This window comes from Saimiri boliviensis, chromosome 19 (genome assembly GCF_048565385.1).
Source record: "Saimiri boliviensis isolate mSaiBol1 chromosome 19, mSaiBol1.pri, whole genome shotgun sequence".
Classification (NCBI taxonomy): Eukaryota; Metazoa; Chordata; class Mammalia; order Primates; family Cebidae; genus Saimiri; species Saimiri boliviensis.
In genome coordinates this window covers 17,336,856-17,361,217 of record NC_133467.1, presented here as the reverse complement: position 1 = coordinate 17,361,217, position 24,362 = coordinate 17,336,856, and the positions used below count along the sequence as shown (strand labels likewise).

At 43.1% G+C, this 24,362-nt stretch overlaps 1 protein-coding gene across 3 annotated transcripts in view; it reads right to left on the bottom strand.

Annotated features, from left to right (window-relative positions):
- Positions 1-24,362, bottom strand: part of ASTN1 (astrotactin 1) — a 318,993-nt gene that overhangs the window by 84,709 nt on the left and 209,922 nt on the right. For all 3 annotated transcript variants that reach the window (XM_074389834.1, XM_074389833.1, XM_003925340.4), the window contains exons 9-11: positions 15,713-15,787; positions 8,557-8,694; positions 7,888-8,038 (exon numbers count right to left, since the gene is read on the bottom strand). In XM_074389834.1, coding sequence (XP_074245935.1) covers positions 7,888-8,038; positions 8,557-8,694; positions 15,713-15,787 — 364 coding nt within the window. The remainder of the gene's footprint in view (positions 1-7,887; positions 8,039-8,556; positions 8,695-15,712; positions 15,788-24,362) is intronic.

The window sequence follows — 24,362 nt, the reverse complement described above, 5'->3', positions numbered from 1 at the left end:
GATTCCTTTTCCCAGGAAAAGACAAAACGACTTGGTGAGCAATTGCAGCACTTACACATCACCTATTACATGCCAGGCAGAGAGTAAGTCAAACTTGCTCTGTAACTCATGTGACCTTCACAACATCCCCAGGAGGTAAGCAGTATGATCATCCCATTTTACATATTAGGCAACTGAGGCACAGAGAGTTTCACTTTCCTAAAGTCACACAGCAGCTCCTGGCAGAACCATGCTTGCCTGTGGAGTCCATGACTTAGCTGCTTCATCAATAGCTCACACCATACTCAGCCGTTTACACAGCAGTCACCATTTACTGAACACTTACGAGGGGCTGGGCACAAAGCTTAAGTACTTGAGGTATTTTATCTCACAACACCCTATATTATCCCTATTTAGAGATAAGGAAACCATTAACGTTGCCAATTAATTCACGAACTCTTCTCACTGTACTGGGCTCTGTTTAAAAGTCAATGACATTTATTCCCCATCCTGTTCCTTCTGCTTGTGCAACAGATTCTGTACATTTGCATTAGAGCCGATCCTTCCTAACAGCCTGGAAGTTGGTAAATAACTTGCACAAGGTCAAGCAGAAAGAATGGGGCAGAGCTGGGGATCTGTCCAGATCTGACTCCAAAGCCGGGGCTTTTAATGACTATGCTATATACATACCATCAACTGGTTAACGCTCCTCCAAAACCAATACCAAACTAAAACAAAACTTTCTAAACTCAATGAAACACAGTATTACACATCTCCCCTCCCTCCCTACTGCCTGGTTTCCACTTTCCCTTTGCTGCCAAGCACCTTGCCTTAGTAGCCCAGAGCTGCTGTCGGCATGCCTCTGAAAACTCATCTGTCCTTCCTCCTCTTTCTTAGCTGAAGATGATACGGCAGGATAAGCATTGTTTGCTAACACTAATTCTATAATTTCCCAAACAAATGGTCCCTGTGGGCCACCAGGCTCCCAGCCTGGTCCATCCCCATTTCTCCCCCATGAAGGCGGCCGGAGTGCTAGAAGGTGACAGCATTTAAAGAAGTTTCCAGAGGCTGCCCCATGCTGTGAAAACCCAGCTGTTCCAGATGATGGTAAACAAGCAAATGAGGCGGCTGAGGATTGCACCCCGGGTTTTGCTCCCACCCATCAAGTTCCTTGGCCATCCAGCTGTTAGGCCAGATGGAGCTGGCTTCAGCACTGCCCAGGCATGGATGCACGATAGAAACACAGAAGACATCAAAGTTTCATTGGAATTAAATGGGCTGCCTGCACTGGTTGCCATGAGGTTTTTTTGTTTGTTTGTTTGTTTGTTTGTTTTTCTTTTTCTTTTTCCCTCCTTCTAGACAGCTTGCTAGAAGCCATTAAACAGATAAAGCCAGTCCTCCAGGTATTCCCACCTCACATAGTTTCAGCCCTTGTACCAGCTGGCTATCTCAGTCACCAGCCAGTACTTCCCCTCTTTCAAACACCCACTTTTTTTCAGAGTTCTCCTTCAAGCATGATTTTTGACAAAGACTTCATTGAATGAAACACGAGCAGGCTTTGTTTCACAATCTGAAAACCACATCTTGCCTGGCCTTAATGTCTAAATGACCATTGCTATCCCAAATTGGACTAGCTGAAAGTCCTACTTTCTTAGGAGACTTGGAGAAAAGACAGTTAGCCGCCTTGTCCAAGTTTTTTTTTTTTTTTTCTTATCAGTAAAGCCAAAAATAGTACTAACAGCTATCAGAAATTAAGCAATTTGTTGTGTAGAATGGTCTACATATGTATCTTCAACCCAATAACACAGGTACATTTTATCTTCCACAATTTAAAGATGAACAAAATTAGACTCAGAAAGACAAGGTAACTTGTTGGGGTCACAGTGGTGGAAAATGGCACGATCCGACATTGGGCCTAGATTGTGTGACCTGAAAGCATGTGCGTTTTCCATCCATTCCGCCATGCTGCTTCTCTAGTATGATAAAACCTGGATTCATGAGAATCCCTAAAGAAACAAAGTCAATGTGGCAACAAAGGAAAGCGATCCTGTAGATTTGTTGAATGCTTTAAGGAATTCCTGAGTATATTCTGGGGTCAGTTATGGATTTGTAGATTGAGACTAGTATTTTCTTTCTCTCTTTTCTTCTCTCTCTTTTCAAATACACACACACACACACACACACACACACACAAACACAGAGTCATGCATGCATACACACACACAAAATGCCAAAATACTATGAGTGTAAATATTTTAGGACAAAACATAAACTGTCCAGAGTGATGGCCTTGATGGCGAGTCAGGATCCTCAATCACTGAAAAAGATGCAATTATTTCTACTGCACTGTAACTTCCTTGGGCTGCAGTTCAGAGTAAAACATTTTAGAAAAATTTCCAGGAAAAAAAGGCTAAAACCCAAAATAGTTTTCTTCTTAACCCTTGGGAACCAGAACACATATTCTTTAAGGAGTTTCCTATGGTATAAATTTGTTTTGTTTTTTGCCTGAATCTTCTTTCTGCTGTTACATCCACATTCTGGGTTCCCTCAAAATCTATAGCTAAATACAAAGAAACCAGAGTCTCCAAACCATGCCCTTCTTCTCAGAAGTGTTTGTAGCCAGAGCCCTGCTGTCAGGAAGAAATCCTGCCTCCAGGAGAAGCATGCATTTACTGTTTGCAAGGGCTGGATATTCTTTTCTCATTGCCATGGACAATCCCTCCACTTACTCCTTGAAAGAGAGCTGTTTGCTCAGGAGAGAGCCCCAAGGTCATATATTATATTAACCCTTCTTCGCATAGGTTATATTTAGCATTCCCAGGGACTTTATAAACTACAGGCTTAGGAAGAAAACTCCATTTATTATGGCCACAGCTATTCCCCATCAAAAAGGTTGAACAAATGAGCTCATATTTCAGTGACCCCTAAAATACACAAGGTTAATCATCTTTCATGAGATGTTCATGATTTCTTGACTTATTAGAGGTCTAAGGCATAATTTGCTAATGAGATTAAAATGATTTTTCTCAGTCAACTCCTTGTCTTTGCCATCTTTCCCCTCTTCTCCTACCAATGATTTTTGGTTGATTAATTACTTAGGAGGCTGGTCGAATCTCACTAAGACTCACTAAGATGCATGCTTCAGTTCCAGGATATGAAGTGGGTGCTCTGTTGGCAGATGAGTATGAGAGAGAAACACATGGGCATATTCTGAACCTCTGGGAGAAAAGGGATAGATTTCTGCAGCCGGGCCTACCTCACCTTACCTAGATGATTCATAAGATACACAACTATAATTCCTACTAGAAACAGGCTGTCTTTTACTAGATGGCAATCTCACTTCTTTCACAAATAATAATTCCCAAACTTTTTGATGGGCTCTGACATGTGGGCTCAAGCTATGCAGGACTTCTCCCAAGGGGAAAAGTTTGATAGAGTTGAATTTATATTTCAGCAGTGATAGCTTCCTGCCTCCATTTCTCTGGAAGCCTCTGAGGCATACTGTTCTGCTTACTGTCCTACAGAGAGAAAGAGAGATGGCAATCCGTGATGGTCTCCGCACATCTGGGCTACAGTAGAGGTGAAATGACACATTTCATGGGATACCACTGTAGACAGCATGTCTACAGAGGGAAGGGTGGCAGGGTCACTGGGTAATTCGAAGCTTATTAGAGCATAATGCTCCAGCAAGGAAGGTCTTGTATTCAACACATGAGGAAGTCGGTAGCTGACCACTCCCCATCCATGGCACAGTCTGCTCACTTGTGTACAGTCTTATGAATTACAAAGCCAAGGCATTTTCTGGCCACTTTCAGAATGAGTGGGAAGATAAAGAAGGAGCATTAGGGCATGGGCCTTCTTTCTTCTTTCTTCTTTTCTTCTTCTTCTTCTTATTATTATTTCTTCTTCTTTGTATTGCATTAAAAATCATTTTCAAAAATTCAAGTAACATTTTATATGAAACCTCAATAGGTAGACTTGATAAGAGTGAAGACATCTGGCTGAAGTTCAGAGCAGGGAAGCTGGAATCCTGCCAGCCAAGCCTGCTCCAATCCCCACTGCCATTTCCCATGGATGCTTCCTCCAATGACATCCCTGGCATAATGCTAGAAATCTGTGAAGATACCACCTTACATGGCAAAAGCGACTTTGCAAATATGATTAAATTAAGGCTCTTGAAATGGGGAGATTATCCTGAATTATCTAGGTGGGCTCACTCACAAGAGTCCTTGAAAGTAGAAGAGGGAGGCAGAATTGGAGAGAGAGGGGATGTGCTGCAGACCAATGGTCAGAAAAATGCACTGTTGCTGGCTTTAAATATGGAGAAGAGTCATGTGTCAAGAAATATGGGTGAACTCTAGAATCTGCAAAAGGCAAGAGGGATTCCTTCTAGAGCCTCCAGAAAGAATTGCAGTCCTGGTGACATCTTGATTTTAGCCCAGTGGAATCCATGTTGAATTCTCATCTACAGGGTTGTAAGTCAATAAATGCGCATAACCTATACCCACTAAATCTGTGGCAATTTGTTACAGAAGCAGTAAGATTTAAGAACTCTTGAAAGACCCTATAGGGCTCACTCAATAGACCAGAGAACTGCTACTCTTGTACAGCACCAGTAAGGAACAGCTCTTACCTTGTACGCAAAGAACAATGAGTAAGATTTGGTCATCAGCAGTGAGTAGCTGACCTCTGCTCTGGGATCCCTCATGAAATTTCAGCAGTCGGTGGCTGTTGGAGAGCAGTCTGGCTTGGAATGGTGTGACTGTGGTTTGTACAGGTCTGTGCCTTTCACAGATATTTGTTTCCTGTCCTCAGAGACTACATAAACAACAGGGCAATTAACTGTGTAGCAATTAACCCTGTGGGAGTCCATGCATAACTGAGAAATGTGTCCTGCTTCCTAGAAGGAATGAAGGTTGAGCAGCCTATGTGGACCAAACATGAATCCCACCTGTCAGGTTTGAATTCAGCCAGGAAAATATAAAGGCACATGCTCTGTCTCTGCTCATATCTTTGCTCCTTCCTTAGGTTCCTTAAGAGACAGCGTGTTCAGAGTTTCTCATCTCTCCTTTCACAAAAATAGGCCTTTCTTGGGAAGCCTTTCAGTTCAGCACCCAGAGGACTGAAAGTAAAGTTTATGTGGAGAGGAGGAAGGCGGGCCAACTCTCCGCACCCTGCAGTTTGTTCGCCTGATGCCTTTGCCCCTGGTCCACTTCCACATGACAAGGGACCACTCTGATGATACATCAGAGCTTTAGGACAGCACCGATGCTCACTGGAGACAGGTCAGGTTCAAAGTCAAGTCTCTGACCTTCTCAGTGGGGTAACAAGGGTCATGATGGGACACATTGGCTCTCACCCATGAGCCCTCCTGACTCAGGAAGCCTATGGTTCACATCCAATAAGAAAAAAAGAAACTGAGTGTGTCTGCCAATCTGCCTACTCCTCCTTCTCCAGCAGCCATGTCATCCAGTGGCTTCTAAGTGTTATGCTAATACCAAATACTGGTATAACTGGGTGACTTTCTGCAGTGGCTCCAATTCTAAAATGCAGCAGCCTTATTGCAAATGCATATTCATCAGAACTATTCCTGCTAGCTCTGTCTCACAGATCACTGTTAAAAGTACAAAAATCCATCAGCACAGCTACGTGCCAAGTAAAAGGGGCTAGGATCACCAACAGAAGGCATCTGACGGGAAGACTCAGGAAGGGGCAGAGAAGTGGCAAGAGAGGGAAAGCCTGTACCTGTGTGTGTCTGCTAATGCAAGTGCACGCTCAGACTCATACTGCGGTGGCTACAGAGGCGGGGAGAGAGGCGCACGTGTGAACACAGTATTTCAGCACTTAGAATGACTCCAGACAGTAATAAGAAATGAAAGGCTGAAATCTGGATGAAGGAATATAAGCCAAATAGCTTTTTTAAAAAGTGTCTCAGCTGGGAGCTCCATTAGATAGTAAAATTGTCTCCTGAGGATCCCAGCTGGGAGCTCATTGCTTAAGACAGGTGGAAGTGGACCAGCCGAAGGGAAGGCAGCACTGTGGGACAACAGTTTCCCCCTTGGCCACCACGACCTAAAGAACACTGTTCTTTGCATTTTCCTGACAGTCCTTCCTGTTCTTCTTTCCCCTCCTTAGGATGAACCTGCAGGTTCTCCTCCTACCTGCCCCTGAGAGCCCTCTCTCTCCCTTTCTTTTTCTTCATTTTCTCCTCCTTCTCAGATGAATCAGCCTCCTGTCAACTGCTGCCTCATCAGTTAAAGTTTGGGGAGGCCTCAGGGCTGGGAGCTCTCCACCCTGCACCAGCACATATCTGTCTTTGATTGAGAGCAGCTCCCTGAACAGAGCCGGTGCTCGGTGATGGGGAATAGGGGAGGGGAAAGATGGCATCATCCTCACAGCTTGCCCTTGCTCAGGGTCCTCTCATATAGCACAGCTGTCAGACTGGGAAGTGAGATGGGGCACCACATCTTCCCCAGAACTGGAGGCTCCTGCTCCAACCCCCAATCCAGTAGGGCTACCAGTGAATCATGTCTTCTTCTTTGCTCTCAGTCTGAATGACTTTCCTCCCTGCCTCCTCTGTCCCATTCCCTCTCCGCTCTTGAGGACTGTATCATTCTGCCTTCAAAGAAGGGAGGGATGGAAACAGACAATAGTGCTGATGGGCATAAGAATGGCCCACATAAAGGAGCCAGCAGTCAAAGGCTTCCGCTGCTCCTGCCTCCATTTCTCTGCATGGCGCAGTACAGTCTTCACATCCACGATGTGGGAGACAGCTTAGTTCACTTTAGCCCAAATCGTCTTACTTGTTAATAGTATCACTGTTTTTAAGAGACAGGGTCTCACTCTGTTGCCCAGGTTGAAGCACAGTGGTGAAATCATAGCTCATTGTGGCCTTGAACTCCTGGGCTCAGGGAATCCTTCTGCCTCAACCTCCAGAGTAGGTAAGACCATCAGCATAAACTGCCATGCCCAGCTAATGTATTATATTTTTTGTATAGATGAGGGTCTCGCTATGTTGCTCAGGCTGGTCTCAAACCCTGGGCCACAAGTGACTCTCTCACCTCGACCTCCCAAAGCATTGGGATTACAGGTATGAGTCAGCCACAGTAAATGAAGTCCATAGAGCTGATCACGAAGTATTATAAAAGCCCACCTCTTAAGAAGCAGGTGCTCATTGCTATGGTCACAGAGGGGACAGTTTTCTTTTTTCTTTCTTTCTTTTTTTTTTGAGACAGAGTTTTGCTCTTGTTACCCAGGCTGGAGTGCAATGGCGTGACCTCGGCTCACCACAACCTCCGCCTCCTGGGTTCAGGCAATTCTCCTGCCTCAGCCTCCTGAGTAGCTGGGATTACAGGCACGTGTCACCATGCCCAGCTAATTTTTTTGTATTTTTAGTAGAGACGGGGATTTACTATGTTGACCAGGATGGTCTCGATCTCTTGACCTCGTGATCCACCCACCTCAGCCTCCCAAAGTGCTGGGATCACAGGCTTGAGCAACTGCTCCCGGCCACAGTTTTCTTATATTATTATTTTTTATTTTCTCACTAGCATTCCTGGCATTACTTGCTTCCTTCATTACTCTAGCTTTAGGTAGTTTTCTCCTAAATTTTTCTATTACATTTAGAGTCAGTGTCATCCTATTAAGCAGTTACTTAGGTCTCATCAACTAAATTTTTTCTTGAATAGTTATAGTGCACATAGTAGGTGCTCCATAAGAACTTCTTGACTGACTGACTCATGAGTAGCTTCTCATCCTTATCAAGAGAAAATCACTAATTTACACCAGCCGGTGTTTGCAGCTGGGGATCACACCACATTTTTACATATATACCAGCATTGCGTCTTCCCCTGTGCCTTCCTCCCCATCCCCCAAACAAAAACTACTAGCTTGGCAGGGCGGACCTACCACGCAACCAGTGGAGTCCAGCTTGCGGTCTGAAATGCAGCGGAAATTCTTACTGCAGCCTCCGTTGTCTTTGCTGCAGTCCCGCACTGGCCCGAAGGAGTCTAAGAGAACCTCCAGGCTGTCGAAGGAGGATGAAGTCATCAGCTCCTCTCTGTGGGGAGAAAGAGTGGGAGGCAGAAAGAAGTCGAGGAGATTCTAGAAGCAACAAGTGGTGTTACATTCCATGCTCCTATCTAGTCAGCTGAACTGTATCTCACTCTCTCTTATAAAAATTGAAGATCAAACTATACTCCAAGCCTTGAACTAGCAAATTTTGGGCAATTCTCTGTATCTGAGAAATGAGCCATGTCTGTAACGCCTGGTCAAAGAAAGAGGTCTAAACTTGGGCAAGTAAATTAACATTTTATTGCCTGTCAGTCCTTAGGGTATGTGAGAAGTGCTTACAAACTCTAACTTTATGTCTTCTTCCAATGAATGAGCCTTGAGATGTGCAATACTGACCCAGATAAAAAGCAGATCCTTGCACAACATAGGGGGAGTTTGCAGGCCGCCTGCCAATTCTTCCTTTTAGGTTGTTGTGACTCCTTCCCCAGCACCTAGAACCTTCAGGTAGTTTCTCATTCTGCTTCCCAAGCCAATTTCAGGCCTCAGCCCTGAAGCCAGACTCACCTGACCTCCACAGCATCCTCCATCACAGTCATGTCCGTCTTGCACTTTGCTGATGGATTGATGGCCAGTTCAGCTGGTGGAATCACAAAGCTCTTGCTGAGGGGCAACCACATGCCCTCCCCAAGGGTGTAGGTGAATCTGCAGGGACACCCAGTGCCAGGTGGTCATGACTAGGGCATAACCACCCACCACTGGGGGATCTGGCATTCCATCACCAGCTGCTTTCTTCAAAACCCTTGCAGTCCTCTTCAGAAAGACTGCTGTTTTATGGGTACAATGACTAAGTCCTAAGGAGGCAGAAAGGCCAAGCCTTGCTCACATGGCCAGGCAGCTGGAGGACTGATTATGGTGCTGCTCACTAGCTGTTAGAAGTAGTTTTTAATCAAGTCATAAAAAGCAAGTTTCAGCTTTCTTCAGATGTGAAGCTGGGCTTCCCCTATCTTGAGTCACATATAATTGGAAGCATTTCAATTGAAGAGAGATGCCAGCCTCCCACCATCCCCATCCCACAGCTGCACACCCACAGTGGCAGCAATGACATCTCTTTGTGCCTGGAGGAACCCTAACAAAGAAAAGAAAGAAAGAAAGCACCCCTCTACAGTTTCTGCGTGATGGGGACAGAAATGACTAAAGCCAAGGGCCTCCAGGGAGGAGAGAAGAGCAGATGAACAAATGAACGAAACAGGCCCGGATTTATTCTCTGCACTCCTACCCACACGCCTGGCTTCTTTAACCCTTGGGATACAGGCAAGACTTTTTTTTTTTTTTTTTTATTCTTACAACAAGGGCTAAAAGGAATAATAGACTAAATTGGCATTTCAAGGGAGAGCTTAAAAAAATGAAAGATTATTTGTTTATTTATTCATTCATTTCATTTCAAAGGCATTCAAATGCTCTGTGTTCATAGTCAAAAATAGTCTGCAGGATGAAAGCCAGTGTGGGTGGGATATGAGGAGGCTGTGGCAGTCTGGCATCCCCTCACCACTTAATGTGGAGGGAGGAACAATGGAAGGATGCTTACAATTAAACAGAAGCTGGCTCCATTAGCACGCTGCTCACACAGCCCCATTTCAGAATCCTGCTCCTTTCTCTTCCCTAACCCATACACAACCCTCTCCCCTCCCCAGGTTGTCTGAAATTCTAGGAAACCAGACTGATGACTTGAGAACTTACATTAAAAAAAAAATGTAACCCTCTTCAGTAAGCTGGCCACACAGCAGACTCATTGACTAAGGCTCATGAGTTAGAGGGCAGCCAGGTCACAGGATTTCTGCCCACACCCTAAAAGAGAGTCCTGGGCCCTACAGTAGGTGGAAGGGTGTGGGACATGTGGCAGCTTAATGCAGGGGCTTCCAGGGGACAGGCAGAGCCACTGGTAAGAGGGAAGTGGCCAGAATTTGGGGGATTTTGCTCCCATTTCTCCCCTGACTCTTGATCCCCTACTTCTCTGACCTGTTGGAGAAGCTCCGCCTTAAGGAGCATTGAACTGTCAGAGACACTTCTGGCTCTGAAAGAGGCTCTCAATTCTCCACACTCACAGGAGCATGAGGCAGTAGGTTTGTGCAGAGAGGTGCCTGCGCTAGGGGAGGAAACCCTGTTACTTAGGGGACACTAGAAGACTATTGCTTTATTCTTCTGTGAAGCAGTTAGCAAAATTGGAAGCATGACAGCCCCTTCACTCACACATACACACACACACATTCACATACTCACATGCTTCACATGCTTCATCTGGTAAGATTAAGGAGCCCATTCGGGGCTGGTTGCCTCAAGGTACCTGGAATCTGGGACTTAAGGATAAATGTAGGGTGAAGCCAACATCCTCCGAGAATTTGTATAATTTCACTTTGAATTTCATAATGGACATCCTTGAGATAGAAACATTACAACAGGCAGGCTGGAGTGGGGGCACCACCACAATTACACTGTTTTGGAGAGAACATCTGCAAGTTTGAATGGTACCAAGGAGAAGGCAGTTTATTGGATGCAAAAATCCATTCTTGTTTTCTATTTTGATTTCAAAATTATAATTTTTGCATTGATGCAGAGCAGCAAATCTCTGACCTGTGGTTTATAATTTATGTAACTGATTTTCGGAAGCTGTTGGCAGTTCTGGTACATTTCTGATGGTTAATTTTTCTTTTGAAAGAGGAGGCTCCATGCCATCCATCTGACAGTTTTCTCTTCCTCCTCTGAATACACTAATAATCCTAAGAGAAAAGCAAATCACAACTTCCCCAGCTTAAACTGTTTATGGCACCCTGTACCTACAGGATAAAGTGCCAACCTCCAAAGAGGTCACCCCTGGTAGCTTATAATTTCTTCAGCTTCTTTTTTCAGCAAACCCTGGGTCACCCTCTGCTCTTACAAGGAGACCTAACTACAGTTCTTAAAGTAGTCCTGATTTTCTCCCGTAATTGCTTTTACTCCTAATAGTCCTTCTTTCTGGATTTTCTTCCCTCCCTTTGCTTGACTTCTAATCATTTGCAGGCTGAGGTAAGATCCTGGGCCAGAAAGCCCGGCTGGGCCTTCACCCTCTACCCTCAGGCTGAACAAGGGGCTGAGTCTGTGCACCTGACCCAGAGCCCCTTGCTGCTCCTGAAATGGTGAGTTGTGTCCGCCTTTTCATGTGTCCATCATTACTTAGAAGAATGTGCTCTCTTGGATGGCAGAGGACAGTTCTTTGTTATCTTTGTATCCCTCACACAATTTCTGCCCCAAAGAGGTCACTCAATAAATATTTATTGATTGGTCAATAAGGGTATTTCATTAGGTTCTTTAATTTGTATGAGTTTCTGGGGAACACAGTCTCAATGTTCAAATTTAAAGGTGGAGGCAGAGGTGAAGATTATCCTCCATGTACAGCAGGCTATAGGTTAACCTCTGGGTTTAAACGGATGTAAAGGTTAAGGTGGAAATGAATTAGATATTGTGAGAAACCTCCCATGTGCAGAGCAGCTGCTGAAACACTGCACTGGACCCTCTTAATAAGAAAAGCAGCCTCTGGTAAGATCAAGGTAAAACCCTGTAGGGGAAGCAAAGTCAGGTGTGGGGTGAGACTAAACCTTTGCTAAGAACTGTAAAGGGGTAGGTGCTCTGTAGCACGGCCTCATTTATCCTTCTAACATTCCTCTGAGACTGGTCATCTGGCTCCATTTTACCAATATATCAACTAATTTTTAAGGCCTAGTCACCTCTCCAAGGTCACCCTCTATAAACGGGAAAATTGGGATTGGTCTGATTCTCAGGTATGGATCCCAGCAGCTTTCTAGCCCATGCTGGCTCAGGCCTATGGAATTCTAAAGTTTCCTTTCATCAGCAGAATCTACTGAGTAACTCCGAAAACCAAATATAGAACAAACTGTCAGAGAAAAGCTGTGTCCTGAAATTTCATCTGTCCCTCATTCATACAGATTTGGCAGAACAACTTCAAAAAGCTACCCAAGAGAAGCTGGGTGAGCATCTAGAGAATGCTTTCCCAACTCGGGCCTTCTCTGGAGACAGCTGGTGGTGACCAGTGCAGTTGATGGCTCAGCTGTGTGCTGGGTCCTGCACAGAGTCCTGTGTTCAACTAGAGCTAGAAGAAATTCCTGTCCAGAGGCAAACACTCACCAGAGAGTGCTTTATAGAACAGGGCTGTGCTCTCACCATGGCTTGCCATTAAATGGAATGTGAGGAAACGGATCAATTGCTCATGACCTGGCATCTCTACGCTTCCTTAGAGCAGGCTATTCCAGGATGAGGAATTATTCCAAGGGATGCAGGCACTCACTTTGAAGGAAGGTCTCTGTGGGATCAATTTGGTCAGTACCAATCCCTTTCTCCACAGTCTAATGGAAAGGAGTGATCCTAACCACAGTGGAAAGGACTTCTTGGGCACTGGAATGGGTTTGGTTTGGTGGAAAGATTCAGTTGGTAGGTTCAGAGTCCTCTAGGATCCTTTGAGTCTAGCTTGGGCCCTTCCCAAGTTTTTTGGGATTGCAGATTACCAAGGTTAAGTGGAACATCAAGGTCTTTTCTTACTCTGGGTTGAAGTTTTTAGGAAGCATCTGAAATGATTATCTACATATATCTATTGAAGTTCTGCCGTGTTCAAAATTGCATGTTAGTTGTTAAATATTTAAAGTGATATAAGATACCACCCCTTCTCTCAAGAAGAACATCATTTCACTGGGGAAAAAATACGCAATTGAAAAATAAATATTAAATAAAAGAACGGATGAATACATAGTATAATCAGTAAATAATAGGCATTTGCAGGGGTAAAGCCATTGTGGATTGGTACAGTGGATTGGAGACATTTCAGAGCAATCTTCTTCAATCCTGGTTTCAGGTTAGAATCACCACAGTGGTTTTAAAAAAAACACTGATGCCCTCGCCACACCTTCCAGAACTTATGAATTAATTGTTTTGCGCTGGGTATGACTGGCAGTCATTTTTAAAGCACGCTGGGGACTCTCATAGAGGGCCAGGGTTGGAGACTGCTTTCTGGATGAGACTATAAATGCTTGAAGTCAGAGACTATCTTGGTCAGATTTGTTTGGTTATATCTGCAGCCTCTGTAACAGTGCCTTGCATTAGCAGCTATTCAATAGATGCTGAGTTTGGTGGAGACTTCATCTGGAGCATAAAACTGGTAGTATTTTTATTACAAGGAAAATGTGCATTCTTGCCAGAGGAAAGGGTGTGAGCAATTGTGCAGAGTGGGAGATATTCAATTTATTGCAGATATTGGATCAGTCTGAAAACAGATCCAACTAAGAACAAAAGGATCTCTAGAAGAGCAGCTCATTTAAAGGAAGGTGTATGTTGGCATTCAATAGTAAAAATATTTAAATGGCAGAATTTAAACTCTACTTCAGAATCCAAAGAGATGTTCAGGAGCTTGGAATTCAACAGGACACTAAATCACAAGGGAGCATAGTAGCAAATAAGCAGCCAATTACAGTTACTGACCAGGTCATAGAATTTTTTAGAGTGGTCATTGGCAGGTTGTTTACTCAGATGCCAGAGTGGTTTTGATGAAAATTCCTGGTACCTAAAATAAACAGACTGTGACCCATGGCTTTCATTTGAGGTGCTAGTTATTTTCATGTTAAGGATAAAAAATTCTGATTCACCTGAATAACTCACTGGCTCCTGAGATAGCTGACCTCATGGGTCAAACCACACAACTGATCCTCTCTACAGAGCTTGGATATCACATCCAGTTGGCAGTCAGCAACTTTGAAAAAAAAAACATAAATCATGCTTGTGGGGAGAGAAACAGTTTTCACGCACGTTTTGCTTGACTAGCAATTTTATTAGGGCTCTTGTTTTTCAAAGTATTCATTTCTGACTTTTAGCGAATAGGGAACTTATGCACATCAATCAGCCAAATTCCACTAGGCTCCTCATCTGCCTTATCTTTATCACCCTTTGAAGTCCTAGAAGACCAGCAGTAGGAAAAAGAAAAAAATCAGCTGAATGATAAATCCTTGTTGGAAAGTTTTTTTGTTTTGTTTTGTTTTGTTTTGTTTTTTTGAGACGGAGTTTCGCTCTCAAACGGCGGAGTTTGTTACCCAGGCTGGAGTGCAATGGCACGATCTTGGCTCACCGCAACCTCCGCCTCCTGGGTTCACGCAATTCTCCTGCCTCAGTCTCCTGGGTAGCTGGAATTACAGGCACGCGCCACCACACCCAGCTAGTTTTTTGTATTTTTAGTAGAGATGGGGTTTCACCATGTTGACCAGGATAGTCTCAATCTCTCGACCTCATGATCCACCTGCCTTGGCCTCCCAAAGTGCTGGGATTACAGGCTTGAGCCACCGCGCCCGGCCTTGTTGGAAAGTTTTAAGACCCACGTCACAGTCCAAGGAATGGAGCTGACATCTCTTGCAGCACAAATCCTCAAAAGCAGCCTGTAGCCAATGCCATCAGCATGAACTAGCCTTCCCTGGGACAGACACTCAGGAGAGAAAAGGACAAAAGGAAGCCCTCGAGGAAGTGGTTCTGTGAATCTGCACTTTAGCTAGGAACATGCCTTAGGAGAACACTGCTGTGGCTAAGCGGAGTCCACCCTGAGCTACAGGAAGACCACTAGAAGCTTTGCAGAAGGGTAAGTTCTAGGAGGCAAATGGAGGAGCAAAAATGGACACCTAGGCCAGGAATGGCTGACAGAGATGGTCTGGGAAGGGGCTTGGAAAGGTGGCAGTGAATAAGTAGGACTCAGCAAACGGTATGGGAGCAACTGTTCCATTTGCCCTGCACTGCTCACCATTTCTCCAGAGAAGGCATGCAGTAGCTGAACTCATCCTTTCCCATCAGCCGCCTGTGCAGGACTATTCACTTCCTCTGCTAGAGGACTTACTCAAGGAGGACATGTATTCATGTCCATACTGTCAAGCCAAGCACTTAGAAGGAACTCAGCAAATGTATGTTAAGTGAATGACAGACTTACAAAATGAATGGATGATAAGATCTTATTTTGGAAATAAACTGTTCCAGCTAAGGTCTAGTATGAATTAAACTTTATAAAAATCTAATCATTCCTGGCTGGCACTCAAATTATTCCTCTGCTGTGGGCCTTTCTAATATGTGCTATTCCCAGGGATGTAGGCAGAAATTTGGGAGGGACTAGAAACATCCAATTTGATCAGGAAAGTAGTAGGTAAAAGAAAATAATAATGAGGCAGAGTTTAGAAAAGGGGAAGGCAGGGGCGGGAGAGATTCATTTTGAACAACTTAAGATTCTATGAGGAAGGTGCAAATTAGATGCAAAATGGAGAGGCAGAAACTGACAGTAATTGCCTACTCTGTGCCGGTTTCTGTACCAGGGACTTTCCCTGCATTATCTCATTTATCTCTCACGGTAACCTAGCCAGGTATGTAATATAGCCCCATTTAACACACGCAGAGACTGGAGGCTTCAAGAGGTTAGGTAAGTTAGTGAGGTTCACAGAACTGGCAAAGAGGGAAGCCAGGGCCCAAACAGAATTGGCCTGACCTCCAAGTCCTCTATGTTGCCCCTGGGCATAACTGGGGGCAAGCACTTGTGGCGGTAACAACTAAAGGTGTTTCCCTTTTTATACTTTACCATTAGGAAAGTAAGTCCAGGGGGAAGTGGAACATGGGGTTTGCACACGTACATAAGCCACGTCCCTCGACAATCACTCACCTGAATATTTTATCAGAAGGCTGCTCTCCCAAAACCAGGTCAAAGCCTCGCTGAAATATTGTGTAAGGCCATGGCCTAAAAGAAGAAACATCACCCAGTTAGATTCAACTCAATAAATACTCACTGAACACCTACTTTGTGCCAGGCACCGTGCTAGGTTGTAGAGACCCAGCCATCTAGCGCATGAGCCCCTGCCCCTGAGAAATTCACTAATATGAGCTCACACATGAACTTGAATCCTGGGACCTGACAAAGAAAATGATCAAGGTGAAAACCACTGAACTACTAGAAAAATGGCATTTAAAAGCCATGACAATTGGAACTATATACATATAGAGTAAAATTACATGAAGATAGACCCCACATATTCATAATTCATGGTCCTTTGGATGTAGGTTTATAGAAACCTAGCTTGGCCTCCCTTAAGAAGACCAGCACGAAAGGCCAAGCGCAGTGGCTCATGCCTGTAATCCCAGCATTTTGGGAGGCTGAGGCGGGTAGATCATAAGGTCAGGAGTTCGAGACCAGCCTGGCCAACATGGTGAAACTCCATCTCTACTAAAAATACAAAAACTAGCCAGGCATGGTGGTGGGTGCCTGTAGTCTCGCTCCTCAGGAGGCTGCGGCAGAACTTGGGAGGTGGAGGTTGCAGTGAGCCAAGATCGTGCCACTGCATTCCAGCCTAATGACAAAGTGAGACTCTGTCAAAGAAGAAGAAGAGGAGAAGGAGGAGGAGGAGGAAGAAGGAGGAGAGCAGCATGATTTCTTGAGAATTAGACAGTTCTGGATTTAAGCCCCATTCTGACATTGAACCAACTGTCTGACTGTCGACAGATAATTTGCTTGCCCATCGTAATTTCCTATAGGGTTAATAAATGATAGCTACCTAACAGACCATTGTGAAGATTAAGCAAACATCTTAGGCCAAGACTGCAGCTGATACGGTATACTCAACATGTTTTCTTTCCATATTCAAAATGACAAGAGGATTCTGGATCTTTGATAGATTTCAAATGTCTTCAAACATTTTAACGTCACGCACTCAAACCGAAACAACTGAAATCATGTTTGCAAATATTTCTTAACTGTAATTCTAGTGAACATCTATGTATTGTCATATGTATTAGAAAGTAACAAGACAATTTATTTTAAATAGTATATATCTTTTCACTAGCCAAGACCTCTAAGCCCATTATTTAAAGCAAGACTTAGCAAAGGCCAGATCTGTGTTAAATACTGAGCTACTGCACACACTAGGTGGATTTACCCCTTACACTTGTGGAACTTAGTCTCATAGCTAACCCAATTATTGATTATTTTCCTGTAGACATTCCTTTTATTTTCAAGGATTACAAAAAGCCAGGAGAATAAATTACAATTATTATTTGGGGCTAATTCTAATACTAGGAGTTAATCCATTGGTTTTCGATGCAGAGGGTATCACCCCATAGAAGGCATTTTGATAATGAATGGCAGTTGTTCTTGATGATATAATGACTGAAGGTCACTATTGCCCTTTAGAAAGTAGGGCTAGGATGGCTAGAATAGTGCACTGCTCAGGACAGTTCTGCAGAACAAAAATTTCCCCATGTCCTACAAGCTTTTGAATGTCATGCAAGACATTTATCTAGGTTTTGAAAACCTGCTTCTAATGATTTGAGCATAAATGCCAACTCCATTGACATATGAGCACAAAGTACAGTTTCAATACATAACGAATTTTCTAGATCCATAACTACTTTATAATTTGAGAGAAGGTTACACGTTGTATAATCACTTTGAATCACCAATACAGCACAGGTGTATCACTCTATATTGCTCTCACACATATCATAATATAATATTACATATTATATTACATATTCCATTATGGTGAATCTATATTAGGTATAAATGTCTGCCAAATTTATTATTTATTCTATTGTAATGGAATATCAAATATTTATAATTAGCATATGAAGATATAAATTATTAAATTTTAAGTTATATTATCAATTATTTCTCCCTTTAATATTAAGACACTATCTTTGTTAAGATTTTGTATATACAGATTTTATTATTCATAAATTTTATTTACACAATAAAAGGGGTTAAAAAATATTTGTTATAGGCAGCAAACCACATTGCCATGTATGTACCTATGCAACAATCTTGCATGTCCTTCACATGTACCCCCAAACCTAAAATGCAATAAAATATATTTTAAAAAATATTTGTTATAAAATATTGATAGTGTTGGAAATCACCAACTTAACCCAACAAGCTAGCAAATTAATTACCTGGGATCTTTATTTGTTGCAAAGGAAAGCCATTGGAACTGCATAAGGAAGTGGCTTGGATGAATGTGTTCATTATTTAAGCTCACTATTTATAAATGCATTATTTCTAGGATTCAATTTGGAAATACCTACAGGCAAGAACTGGCTCCATAAAGTATCCAAACACTGTACTGTGAATAATTCTTGCATCAAATAACACACCCCCCCCAGGTATCTTTTATGTTTTTCTATTCATTGTAGGTGAACTCACACAGTAGAGTTTGATATTTTTTTGCTGAACAGAAAATGGTGGTTTATGGGCAGCTAAAAATATCTGTTAATTCAAGAAAAAGTCTAGAAATCATGAGAAACAAAAAATATTCCATGTAATCCCAGACACCTAGAAAAGGCAATAAAAAGGGGAAGAGGGATATGCAATTTTATTTATCTCTATTTTGGGTAGGATCACATTTTATTTACTGTCAATTTAACATTTTAAATAATATACATTTTGCCTTCCAGTCATTTCTAGTACTCAAAACCGATACAATGTGTAATTATAGTTAATTGTTGGCATAGTTCCTAGGTTGTTTGAAAATATATTTTCAGGAGCCAAATCTTAGGACTGGCATTGAATACTATGTGAACAATTAGCTATGCAGCATGACACAAATAAACCTGTATTCAAGCCAAACTTAAGGAAGCAATGAGCTTGGATATATTTATTAAGCATACATCCACCGTTGCTGGATAAGTTAGGTCAAGGAGACCTCCTGCTCAAGGGGCCTGAAAATTAAGAACATCAACTCAAATTGGAAGGATGTAGGGGAGTGCAGTGTAGACCCCTACCCTGATTATATTTAGAGGCAGCAGAGTATAGTGGTTTTAGGACATGGATTCTGGAGTTACCCTGCTGTTTCCAATTCCGGCTTAGCCACCAATTGCTCTGTGACTTTGGGCAAGTTCCTTAATCATTCTGTAACCCCATGTCTGCATCTGTAAAATGAGACTGATGGTAATAACCCTATCTATTTGACAAAGTTGTTATGAGGAGGAACTAGCTAATGTAATTAACATACCCAGAACAGTGTGTGGCATTTAGTGAGTGCCATACATAGAATCACTGGTTAAATAAGTTAAATTTATCAAATACATGCATCATACATAAATACTATAATAAGGAGTGGTTCCCAAATTTCAATAGAGGAGGAAGTGTTTTGCCCTATGGTGCAAATGCAGGGCCAACACCAGGCTTTAACTCAAATTGTAGATGTCTTCGTATCGGCTGGAGAGGAGGCAATGTGAGTATGGAAAGGCTAAAGCCCCAACACTCCACCTCCCACCTCCTACCTCCCACCTCCCACCCAGTGGTCACCTCACTGGGCGACTCACTCTACAGTACTGATACTAAACGCGAAGCGGGGAAGAGCATATTGTGAAATGGCAAGAGAAGTCAGCGAGTAGCAAATTGCACTAGCAAAGGAATAAAGGGGAACTTACTTAATTTCTTCCCTCTAGTCCAGAATGATCTGCCAGAGAGATGAGAAATCTTACTTGATTTATTTAGCAAATATTTGTGGAGGCCTATTGTGTGATATTAGGCAACTGTGATATTAGGCAACAGGAATTGGAATAAAGAGATTCTTGCCCTCAAAGGAATCTACAGTCTTTGTGACGAAACACATATAGACTCAGACAAACCACTGAGAATGTTAAAAGGGAAGAGGAAGAGGTTTTTAGGAAAAAAGCTAAGTGGTAGTAGTTGGTGGTAGAGTCGCCATCCTGGGTACAGGGAAGGCTGGTGTTGGCAGGGCATGGAATGACAGTGGAGGGTGTGGCAGGGAAGCTTGGTGCACACAAGTAGAAAGCCACAGATGGCCATACAAGAAAAGGCAGGGGCAAAATAATGAAGAGCTGGACATAAAAGCACCCATAACGATCTGAAAGACTTACTTGAGACCCACTGAAAGAAGAAAGGCCTCTGTATTTGAGCTCTTTGAGTGCGAGAGAAAGTAGGAAAACCCAATAGGCCTCACTAAAAATAAAGCGTTTCATGAAGTCTTGTATCCAGGTTTAAATGGATGTTGCCTCTGAGATGCCTGCAAGCAGGGTCTACAGGCCCTTCTAGTGTCCCTCACCTCCCTTTGCTCTGTTTCTCAGACTATGGGATTCATTCCAAGACACATGGTGGAGATGGCCTCCAGCAGTATGGGCCACAGAGGAAACACACTATCTCCTCACTAGGAAAAAAAATAACCCCGTGGAAGAATTGCCTGACATACTCCCAGTCAGATGAGCAAGCTGGACCAATCTCTCAGCCTGGTAAGCAAAGGCTTCTAAAGAGATAGCAACTCGGCTGGGCGTGGAGGCTCACATCTGTAATCCCAGTACCTTGGGAGGCTGAGGTGGGCTGATCATGAGGTCAAGAGATGAAGACCATCCTGGCCAACATGATGAAAATACAGAGATTTAGCTTCGCTTGGTAGTGCATGCCTGTAGTCCCAGCTACGTGGGAGGCTGAGGTAGGAGAATCTCTTGAACTCAGGAGTCAGAGGTTGTAGTGAGCAGAGATCACCTCACTGCACTCCAGCCTGGCAACAGAGTGAGACTCTGTTTTAATAAAAAAGACAGCAATTCCTATATGGTTTTCTGGGCTAGAGCTGGGAAGGAGTGTGAGTGGCAAGCCTCAGCTTCAATCTGCTTGTAGTGCTAAGAGAATTGCCTCCATTAGGAGTGAGCAGCATTACTAAGCAGACTGTGCCAATATTCCTTTTGTGGAAAGGGCACTAGGAGCCCATGAATGGTGTCAGGTCAGATGTGGGGCAGGAGGTTGAACCTCGCCATGGGAAGGAACCTTCAGTCTCTTGTATCCACTTGGACATGTGGTCTCCAATATTCTCTCAATGCACAGCAAACCACTCATATCTTCTTAGTCAGAATAAAGCATTTTTGTTTGTTTGTTTGTTAAGCTCTTCATTCTAGCAAATAAAGACCCTGAAGACTGTCGTCTCATGTGGGCAGCTGCAGGTGGCTCCCATTCAGGCACATCACAGGAAGCATTGCAGACTCGTGCCCATGCAGGAATATACAGCCTGTGCCACAGAGAAGCCCGTTGTAATAGCGCACAGCAGCCAGCAGGCACACATGCAAACGCGTATGCAGAGAACTAGTCGTCTTCCTTTATTTGCCTTTTCTTTCCTCCTCCTGTCTCACACAATACCCAGAGTCTATTCAGAGTCCTCTCTAAGCACTGGCAATTTCCAAGCTTTCTGGTTTCTCTCCCAATTCTCTCTCCTCCCCGCTCAGGACACATCCACTGTTGCAGGGATTTTTCCTTTAGTCCAGGTGACGTGCTGGGCCAGAGGCTGGCTATGGCCTTGACTTAACGTGATGTTTGGCCTCTACGCTGAGAGCTTGAGCATTTTTTCACTCTGCAACCGAGTGAGTAAAGACCCTGCATGACCAGCCTGACTGGAGGCTCCCTTCATATGGGCTTTCTCAGTGCAGCAATGGGCTATTCTTGCTTTAACAAGGGTCCTTTAAATGTCACTTTTTGATCAAGTGCTAGTCCCAGCTTTCCACCTAACTGTGGCATCTGGAAACAGAGCTCAGAAGCTGTTGGCCAGCATGTCTGATGATAGGCATCCTTGTAAAAAATCCCCATCCAGGGAGAGGGAAGAGGAATAGATAGATAGGTAGGCAGATAGATGATTGATTGATTGATTGATTGATAGATAGATAGACAGACAGACAGATAGAAGCAAGCAAGAAAGAAGGAAAAGTAGGGAGATAAGCAGAGTGAGAGAGAATATATGTATGTATGTGTATACACGTATCAAAGAGAATTCACACACACACATACACACACAAGCACACACACACACCCCAGACCTGCATTCATATATACACATGTATCTGAGCAGATTCATATATACACCCCATACCTGCATTCATATATGCACACATACATGTGCATATATGAATGCAGGTATGCGGTGTGTGTGCGTGTTTGTGTGTGTGTGTATGTATTCTCTTTGATACGGTCCAGCACAGATGGGATGTTTCATCCAGAAGCAATGATGAATAGGGCATTTCATTATGGGCTTTTAGAAACGGTAAGCTTTTTCTGGACTTACATATTATTCTACCTGTCATAAAGGGAACATTTTACAAATGGAACTATTTGTCTGCAGTTAAATGAAAGCACATCCTTTCAAGACTGCCTCTGGCCCACATTTCGCTGAGTTTCTAGTAGAAGCATGGTTTCCAAAGTTTCTGCCCAGCTATTCAAAACACTTTGGGGTCCCAGTATGGGATATACCTGTATGTCATGTGAGAGCATTTAAGGAAATATTCCTTTTTTTTTTTTTTTTTTTGAGACGGAGTTTCACTCTTGTTACCCAGGCTGGAGTGCAATGGCGCGATCTCGGCTCACCGCAACCTCCGCCTCCTGGGTTCAGGCAATTCTCCTGCCTCAGCCTCCTGAGTAGCTTGGATTACAGGCATATGCCACCATGCCCAGCTACTTTTTTGTATTTTTAGTAGAGACGGGGTTTCACCATATTGACCAGGATGGTCTCGATCTCTTGACCTCGTGATCCACCCGCCTCGACCTCCCAAAGTGCTGGGATTACAGGCTTGAGCGACCGCGCCCGGCCTATATTCCTTTTTAAACTAGGTTAATAAATCTACAAGAAGGGTGCAGTGAAACAAAGAGAGAATGGAGGTTCATTCCAAAAGTGCCTCTGGAGAAAGGCAGTTTGCAAGATATACAGGAGAAGGGGTGGAGAGAAGAATGGCGAAAATGAATTTTCCCACCGTACAGTTGGCTGAACCATCACGTGCCTCAATTTATCCTAATGACAAGATGGGGAGATTATTACATGCCACTGTCTTCACAATCATTATTAGTTCTGGGACAAATAAGAACTTGCAATGACCAATCCCTAGATTATCTCACAAACCTGTGGCTTTATCAAAAGTTAGTAAGAATAATAATGAATAATGATGCCTAGAGTTTACATAGGATACTATAGGTCCTTGAGGACTTTGTAGATGTTGGTTCTCTACCTGGAACACCACCCCCGACACATCCACTGTCCCCTGACTGCTACTTACTTGGACAACTTATACTATTCTTAAAGTCTAACTTAAAATTGACTTTCTAAAATAGGCCTTCCCTGGCACTCCTAGACTAGGTTATATTTCCTTGTTATATCCTCTCATGGTACCCTGCACTTTCCTTTATATATATTTAGTTACTATTTTCTGCTTACCAGATATAAAGGACCTTGTCATCATGACAACTATACCCACAGTGTGCAGAGTAGTATCATTACATAGTAGGTGTTCAAGAAAGAGCTTACTATATTGCAAATGAGGTTGAGGGTTAGAGCTGAATTTAAGCCCTGGATGAGGCAATCGTTGAATTATATGACCTCAGATAAGCCCCATGATTTCCCTAACCTCAGTAAAATCAGGCATTGCTCAAGGATGAGGATACATTCTGAGAAATGCATCATTAAGTGATTTTTGTCATTGTGTGATTATGGTGCATTTACGCAAACCTACTTGACACCTAAGCTATGCAGTATAGCCTACTGCTACCAGGCTGTGAACCTATACAATATGTTACTATACTGAATACTGTAGGCAATTATAATACAATAGTAAATATTTATGCATCTAAATGTAGAAAAGGTACATTAAAAATACAGCATTACAATTTCATGGGACCACTGTTGTACATGCAGTTGACCCAATGTCATTATGTGGTGCATGACTGTATTTTCATTTGTAAAATGTGTATAAAACGATGCCTCGAGTTATTACATGTTGATCACCCAGTAGTATTCAGAACCCACTTGAGGTTAGCCATCAGGGATATTAAATGAGACCCATCAGTGTGGTGGCCAGCTGCAGTCATTTATTCAAACACAGGGTTGTCACGTTTAACCAGTGTTGAAGTGTTGCAATAAAATAAAATGGTGATAAAATAGTACCTACAGTTGCTAAATGAACTACTACTTTAAACAAATTTTTCATTATTTTAGAGACAGGATCTCACTCTGTCACCCGTGCTGAAATGCACTGGCACAATCATAGTTCACTGTGGCCTCTTATTCCTAGACTCAAGCAGTCCTCCTGTCTGTGCCTCCCAAAGTTCTGGGATTACAGCTGACAGCCACCATGGTTGGCCTCAAACTCATGGTATCGTTCATCATACAAATCATGCAAAGAAAAGCTAAATATTGATGCAATTATACTATTTAATGTCTGGTAGTAGGTAAACAAACTCATTTAGAATTTTTTATACAGAAAAGTAACACACTTGGTCAGTAATTAGCAGAGTAGTTAGTGTAGGCGCAGGAGCCAGACTGAGTAGGTTTAAA